This window comes from Juglans regia, chromosome 1, assembly GCF_001411555.2.
Source record: "Juglans regia cultivar Chandler chromosome 1, Walnut 2.0, whole genome shotgun sequence".
NCBI classification, from domain to species: Eukaryota; Viridiplantae; Streptophyta; class Magnoliopsida; order Fagales; family Juglandaceae; genus Juglans; species Juglans regia.
This window is the reverse complement of record NC_049901.1, coordinates 44,278,988-44,287,630: the sequence shown is the minus strand read 5'-3', so window position 1 is coordinate 44,287,630 and position 8,643 is coordinate 44,278,988. Positions and strand designations below refer to the sequence as shown.

General features: G+C 37.2%; 1 protein-coding gene across 1 annotated transcript; it reads right to left on the bottom strand.

Moving 5' to 3' along the window:
* Positions 1-603: 603 nt before the first annotated feature.
* Positions 604-1,477, bottom strand: LOC109012639. Its single transcript, XM_018994380.2, has one exon. It carries the CDS (start codon positions 1,219-1,221, stop codon positions 904-906), a length of 318 nt encoding a protein of 105 aa, XP_018849925.1. The 5' UTR covers positions 1,222-1,477; the 3' UTR covers positions 604-903.
* Between the last annotated feature and the right edge of the window lie 7,166 nt (positions 1,478-8,643).

Genomic DNA, 8,643 nt, shown 5'->3' with positions numbered 1-8,643 from the left:
TATACACACATGATCATATACATGAATAATAGAGTAGTAATTTGTATTAATTCCTGTGACAGGACAAAACTTCCTTGTTTATATGAAGAAAATTCCATCCTTTATACCAGCTTATGCTGCAGTTTCTTGCTTTCTGGCATGATCTCTATTTTTCAATTTCTACAATTTCTCATGTCTATGCTTCATGAGTTTCTTGATTCCAGGCCTTACATCCCCACACTAACATGTTTGACTTGTCACACGCACCAATTTCTATCTGATCTGGTCTCCCACTAAACATATATATATATATATATAAGTTGCATAACCAAACTTCAATTTGCATATATGATCCATTAGTAAATATCATCTAATTCTAAAGTAATTCATTCGAGTACTAGCTAGTACTATAATAACACTAATGACCAACTTGATGTGCCATTATTAATTAGTTCAAAAACCAATCAGCAATAATCATTCTCTTTAATTACTTTGGTTCATTATATTCCTAGCTAGCGCATATATATTAATCTTAGGATGAGTAGTACTACTGAACAAATTAATAATAATATTTAAGCAAAAGCTAGGCATGCAAACCTGCTGCAACAGAGAGAGAGAGAGAGATTCATATAAATCCATGGACTCCATTCATTTATGGATGTAGAAAGCACTTAATTGGTACCAACATTATAAATCCAGTACTACTACTGGTAGACGTACAAAACTATTTTTATACACTGATCACCACATGCTAGCTAGCTAGGCGAGCAATATACAATATATATCCCTGCAAGTACTTGTCTACTACTATAAAGAAGAAGCCCAAAAAAAAAAAAAAAACTACTGTAAAGAAGGTAGAAAACCCCAAAGTCCTTTCGAAAGCAAGACCCTAAACCAATCTAATGCTCAATTACGTTGACATCTCTACATTAGTATTGCATAGCGCATGCTGTCGTTTACCATGAGATGATTCATCTCTGAAAGCTGTGCAAACTCACCTGACACCCACACCCCATCGGTACCATTCACATGTGGGTGTGAAAAGCACGAAAGAATCGAAATCGGAACTCGCACAACGCTGTATATAAGCGAAAAGCCATTCCAACCATTTTGTCTACGCCCATAGATCGGCAACTGATCACGACCTCCATTTCCACCTGCAAACATACTCTCATCGGCAACTCTTGGGCTCTTCTTTATGTTTTGGAGGTTTCGCCTCACTGCTGCCAGCATACGCCACATGATCTTTGTAGTCAAAGGGACGAGTGCGGGGATATATATATATATATATATATATATATATATATGTATATTTTTAGACCCTTTGCCGGACTTTGTCAAGGGCCAGAGTTTGGTCTAGAGATGGAGATGGAGATGGAGATGGAGAAGGCCGGGGTGGTTTCAAGTTTGGAACTTGGAGGGCAAAGTTCTCTCTGCACTCTATGTGGCTTTTGATAATGGAAATTTGGTGGTGGTGTTGCTAGTGCTAGTGTTTATCACAAAGGTTAATGGGTGCCTTTTAAGGACCTTCACCTGTGAGTGTTTGTTTTTTTTTTTTTTCTTTTCCCCCCCCTACATATGTGGGGTCTTCCAAAGCCAACATGCCGACAAATCTGCCCAATTATACACATTATACAAAGCTTTCAATTAGGTTTCTTTTTTCTTTCTTTTTTCCATTTTTTGGAGCTATCGATTATGATCACTAAATTTAGCAAATGGATTAATTGTAAAATTTATGGTATCTTTAAGGTTTCATTTGAGTACTGACCAAGGGTCCCCAAACATACATATGCTTCAGACAAAAAAAAAAAAGAGATCAGTGAGGAAAAGATGGAAGAAGATATTATCAAACCGGACTGATTCATTAGAAAAAAAATCAAGTAATTGATCAGAGAATCATAGCCACCTGATGTGATGTCTAAATCTTTATCTAAACAAGTTGGTCCAACGTATAGATACCAATTTTACAATTAGAGTGATGCTAAGTTGTGGACCCAATTTGGACAGTGCAGGAGAATCAATACCAGTGTATGTAATTCTGATAGGGACCCGATATATGGTTTCACTTCAACAGAGTATTTAACTATTGCTCCACTTGTTGTCATCAAATGCATATCAGCATATGCCCTATGCTCACCTTGATCATCAATGCAGACCGACATCTCTAGATGTGTAATATTTCATGTGTATGGTTATAGATCATCGTCCTCAACTTCTCATCTTTGTGGTCTTTGTTCAACCATTATTGTACTAGCTATTGTCTGGTTTTTAGCTCATAATCTAAGGTAAAACCTTAACTAGATAACTTGTTAATTTAAGTTTTAACATCGCTCTTTATGTTCTCAAAGTTTCTTCATCTGGAACACATGCATGAGAAACAACAGATCAGCAGTTGACAGGAAAAGAAAAAAGTAATTAATTTTCAAATTATTTTTGGAACTATTCTTTTACTAATGATCTATATATATTGTCTTCCTCACATGAGATGCATCATGTATTGTGTGCACCTTTATCTTAATCATGTATATATGTATTGTGTGTATTTCTCATAGGAACACACTAGAATCCTTAGTGCAGCACCAGACCAAATGATTAGAGTTGTAAAACAAAACTTTATCCTATAATCAACTTTAAAAATGTCATTATTATAAAAAAACAAATGCTTCTTGCAATGGCCATTGAAACCAAAAAAGAAAAAATTAATGGCCATTGAAACCGAGTATGCAAGTCAAAAGTCATTTTTCTTTGAAATGAAGTCAAGTAGCACTATAGGGAGCTTGATTAAATAATAAGACAATGGAATATTATGCCATTAGAAGTTAACCGGATTTGGATACACGCATGAGCTTGGCTAGGCCCACAACTTTTGACGCACCGCACCCACATACGGATAACTACTGTCCTCATTTTGGTTTTTGAGTAATGGTGAAGACGCGTTAAGTTGGTCTTCAGTGATCTCACAAGCACGCAGAAACATGTCAAATTTCCAAGTTTTATGCCTAGCTATAATACTACTTTTGAGCTTGTGTGAGACTAAGCATGCTTGATGGAAAGAAGCCTGCAAATTAAAACGTTCTTTATGTTCTTGACGTTGGGGCACTTTCTTTCTGAGATTCATGAAAACAAGTAATTTTCCTCCGTTGATCACAAGACAGATCGAGTACAGAAGGCGCGCAACAATTTGATAACTTCAATCATCAAAACATCAGTATCATCTTTCCAAAAAAAATGAAGCAAAAATAAATATGCAACATCAACTATATATCAACATTGATCCTAATAATAGTACTGGAGCCACAGTAAGTCGTAAGAAAAAGCTTTAAAAGAAATTTATGACGAGTATATTACTGGCCATATATACACTCCCTTCCAGGGCTTGGGCCGCAATACTACCTCTGTGCTTAAAAATCAACAGTTGCTTTGAGTCCAAAATAGACAGTAGAAGCAATCATGCCAAATACCCAACCTTTTGATCAAGACTGGAAAAAAACATATTGAGGTTGCATCAGTGTAATGGTTTCTAGCTTAAATCTCTGACATCTTGTTTGAGAATCAGTCTTTGCATGGCACTAATGATCATATAGTTTTTAAAATATATAAAGGGATCGATTCGGCCAATTAAACTACCCCTTCACTGTTTGTTGGCACTAATAATTTATCTTTGAGCCTTTTGTTCTGGAAAAGTAAGTTGTTCTTTATTAGTTCTGGTAGTTCTGATCTAGGTGAGATGCCCCTTTGCCTTCTTATTGGACTGCTCTTATTTATGGTTGTGTGGATTTGCTTCTATTCTTCTGGAGTAATGCTGGTTGGTGGCTCGTTTTGAAGTGCTGCCATTGCTTTCAAAACTTGGTGTGGTTGTGGCTGGGTTCTCTGTCCCCTTGTAGTGGATGTACTCTCTTCTTTTTAATGGCAAACTTATGGCTAGTTTTTAGTGCAGCCTTGTGCTGTTCATGGTGGAAAAGGTTATGTTAGCTAGGCCTAGCTGTTGTGGTGGAAATGTAAGCCTGCTGTGTTGGTGGTGGGAATGATTATATTTATTCAAGTTCTTTTGAATACTGGTTGCTGCACTAGATGTTTCCGGCTGTGCAAATTGTTGTACTGGTTTTGTTTGTTGCCTTTGAAGGACCACTATTCTCTTGTACCTTAAGTTATGCTGTATTTCTCTTGTTAATTGCTGTCTTTCCTAATTGTTTATTTTCTTCATTTGGAATAAGATTACCCTTACTCGTCCAAAAATAACAAAAGGTGAACAAAATAGATAAAGGATTGATTACAAATTAGAATATGAAGGGAAAAGAAAGGGAATATTGCCAAAGCAAAAGATTCAAAGAAAAGTACCTAATCATCGGTCTCTCTGAAAAGCACGACATCCAGAATATATAATCCTTGAGCGGCTGCGTTGCATAAAACACCAACTCATGTTACACTTTTTACAGACTAAGCATGCAACTTTAAATTGAACAATGTGTAACGGAAGAAAATATTTTCAAATTAACAAAATGGTACTAGCATGCGTCCATGGCTATAAATATATAAGACGTACGTTGGGGCACTTCTATAGTGGAATATCATGCAATCATTTTTAGGCACTTTTTCTCCACTCATTTTGATTATAGAGAGTACATATTGTACCAAATACATACTATATAATCATTAGTTCAAAGTGTTCTAATTGAATATCACCAACTTCTGGGGTCTATTGTTTTCCTTGAGATACAAAGTGGTCGGCAATTCACCTCAAAGATGAAGGGAAGAGTGAGTTGGCTGTAATTTCCCCTCTCCGTTTCAGAGATTTGACCCTGCCACTAGGAAATCAGAATAGCTTTGGGGGATATCTGCGTGGTAACATGAATGAAAAGTCCTAGGCTCGATTTGACAGTTACTGTTCTTACCACTGGACTCTGGCCGAGTAAGAAATCATTTGATCTCAGCCTCCTTCTGGAAATGGTAGAATTCACTTGTTTTGGAGATGGCGAGCATGTTTAAATTGCTATTATTATTACTACAATAAAGTATCCAAGATGTGTAATAGAACATATAAAACTTGCATGGATTTACTAATTGGGCTTTTGCAACAATAAGGGCTGGTTTGAGTAAAAAAGAATTGAGCGCTAGCTGAATGTACAAAACATCATCTTTTGGGTTTGGAACCAGATTATGAAATTCACACGCTGTCTAGTATGTTGAGCGGTCTTCTCCGCATGGATAAATTGGGTATACCTACTTGAGGATCTCGTAAGGTTTTGTCCCTAGTAAGTTTCACATTATTTGTTTGTCTTTTTTTTTATTTTGTGTGTGCTTGGTTTTTTGTAGATTCCTCTCTTTGGCTTGTTCGGATGTAGTTAAGTGTATTTCTTAAGGCCATGTACTCTATATAAAGATAATGGTTTTGATGCCTGAGTTTATAAATTCTTAGCTTATATGTACCTTTCAGGTGTCATGTCTGTAACCACTATTTTTCTCCTCTACAAGTGAGGGCAATCAATAAAATTAAAGTTTCATCCTCTTCTTAAAAAAAAAAATATGATAGTGATGCATGTTGACTTTATTTGTGGTATTACGGGCTGCATTCCTGCAGCTATTTAATAATGATGATAGATTAAGCATTTTATAAACCATGAACCGCTTGAAATAGGCCCCTAATTTGTCCTATTACTCCACTCTCCTTCATGTGCCAAAATATAATATCCTCCAATTAAGGAGGCCAATTAAACATAGAATATCTTGCCATTGCCAACAGACATGTTTTATTGCTCTAAAAAGGCTATAAACTTCGGTTTGTGTGTTGTTTGTGTTTGCGTGACAGATTTGTCATCTCACCTTGTGGCTTGACCATCTTTGCCATAGCTTCTGCAGCATAAATCCATCATGCATGCTTCTCTTTTAGACAGGGCAACACTATAGGTCTTCTTCCCATTTACCCGAGCCAACTCGTGTTCACAAAATGACTACACGATCCATGAACCAAAATTTTAAACTCAAACAGTTACATTTGGTTTCCAAACACCCTCTACCCTTGCTCATTGAATCAACTTGTGTGAGTCAATTAAGCTGTGAATCATCCTCAATGGCGTGATGCTATATCCAATGAACTTACAGCTCTGATGAGGCATGGAATTTGGGAATTAGTTTTATCTCCTCCAAATTGCCAACTAGTAGGCTATAAATGGGTGTTTAGGGTAAAAAGAAAATCTTATGGTTCTGTGCATAAGTTCAAAGTCCGGCTTGTTGCAAAAGCCTACAATCAACGTCCTGGGCTTGATTACAAAGAAACATTTAGCCCAATCGTGAAACCTGCCACCATTCTCATTGTTTTGACTATAGCTATAATGAATGGTTGGAATTTAAGGTAAATGGACATTAATAATGCATTCTTGCATGGGAACCTCATGGAGATAGTTTATATGTTGCAACCTCCTGGCTTCAAAGATGTGTCTAAGCCCAATCATATGTGCAGGTTGCGAAAAGCAATTTATGGGCTTAAATAAGCCCCTCGGGCATGGTATACAGTCTTGAAGAATGCTCTTCTGGAGTTTGGTTTTCACAACTCCAAAGCTGATTCTTTTCTGTTTATCCACAAAAGTGGTTCCCTTACATGTTATTTTTTTGTCTATTTTGACGATCTCATGATTACAGGTAGTGACTCTAAGTTTGTGGATTCCATTGTTAAGCAATTGGGTGATAAGTTTTCACTCAAGGACATGGGCACTCTCCATTTCTTTCTTAGTGTGGAAGTTATCCCCACTCGGACTAATATTTTTTTATCCCAACACAAGTATGTCCATGGCCTACTGTCCAGCACTAATATGCTCGGTGCCAAGGAAGTTTCAACCCCTCTATCCACCACTACTTCCCTTCATCTGGTTGATGGTACTGCCCTAGTTGATAGCACTGAGTTTAGGCGTGTCATTGAGAGTCTCCAATATCTTTCTTTGACCCGTCCTGACATCTTGTTTGATGTCAACAAGCTGTCCCAATTTATGCACAAGCCAACCATCACATATTGGACAGCTACCAAGAGTCTCCTTTGGTACTTGAAACAAACCATTTTTCATGATATTTAGCTTACTAAAAGTGTCAATTCTGTTTTAACCACTTTTTCAGATGCTGATTGGGCAGGAAATGTTGATGATCGAACCTCCACATTGACTTACATTTGTTTTCTTGGATCCAATCTCATCTCTTGGAGCTCCAAGAAACAACGAGTTGTTGCATGTTCCTCAACGGAATCTGAATATCGTGCTCTTGCCAATGATGCATTTGAAACAATGTGGCTTCAAGCCTTACTTCATGAGCTCGGTTTCTCCCTCAAAGAACCACCATTGCTGCAGTGTGACAACCTTGGAACTACTCATCTCAGTTTCAACCCAGTCCAATATTCCAGAATGAAACACATCCAAATTGACCTGCACTTTGTCTGAGACCTAGTTCAACGTGGTTCACTTCATGTCCAACACATTCATACTCAAGACCAACTTGTTGATCTGTTGACTAAGCCTTTGTCGAAAGAACGCACTGATATTCTTCGTAACAAGATTGGACTTGCCGATGGAACCTCAATCTTGCTAGGGTGTATTAAGGAAGATTGCCAGAATCACTCACATGTCAAACAGCAAGTATCAAGCCAACAATCAAGCTTAACACGATACTCTGCTATCACTGCAAATCAAAGCTGATTGTATATTCATTGCCGTGATCTTTGTAATTCTTGTAACCATTGCAATTATTTCCTAATATAGTTATGTATGTCTCTGTATATATTACATTCTGAATAGTCAATGAAAAGTGTGGGAAAATCCTTTTTCAAACCAGCAGTGTAATTTTCTATAAACACCTGATAAATATAGAAAGCCAACCTGCACAATACAGGTATTCTCTACATTAATGACACTGTCGACGGTAGGGTACAATCCCATACAGAGTCTAAATTTCATCACAAAATTTGTATTCAACCAAAGCTCTTAGCACAAAGACAATATTTAGAACCAAAAGTAGCACCTTGGACGCTAAATCCTTTTTTAATCATGAATTTTTGAACAAGAAGGGCCACAAAAAGTCAAAAACTCTCCAAATCTAGGATTAAGTCCTATCCTCACCATTGCCATTGAAGTAGGTATACATGTAGATATTTCTGTACTCTAAACTAAGCAAACACGAAGAATTTGCTTTGTTCTGGGTGAGAGACCATTTACTCTACAAGACTTGCCATCCCAACTCGTCATGGAAATTATTGTTTTCATTTTGTAAGTTTGCATCTATCGAGACCACCCATCAGCCTCTTGCTTAGAATTATTCGCAAGCGATCGAGGAAAACCAAGATAAATGGTCCTCTTGTTTGACCTTCGTACGTCGACAATACCGATTGTCGTGAATCAAGGATTTAAGCTTAGGAAGAAAGCTAATCCCCTGACTCTGAATTTGGTTTTGTGATGTGAATTCCCAGCTAAAAGGGTTGCTTTGCTTTTGTGAACCTGATAAGGAGGACCCCATATATGTGTGTAACCCCATTTTAAGTGAGTACATTACATTTCTAGAATAGCTGGTGCTGGGTTTGTTTCTAGACTTCTAGTTTAGAGATTGAACAATACAAGGTGCTTCGGGTTCTCCGAATAATGAGAACTGAAGTCTGAAACAATTATGAGGCCGAGAAATAAAACAAGACCA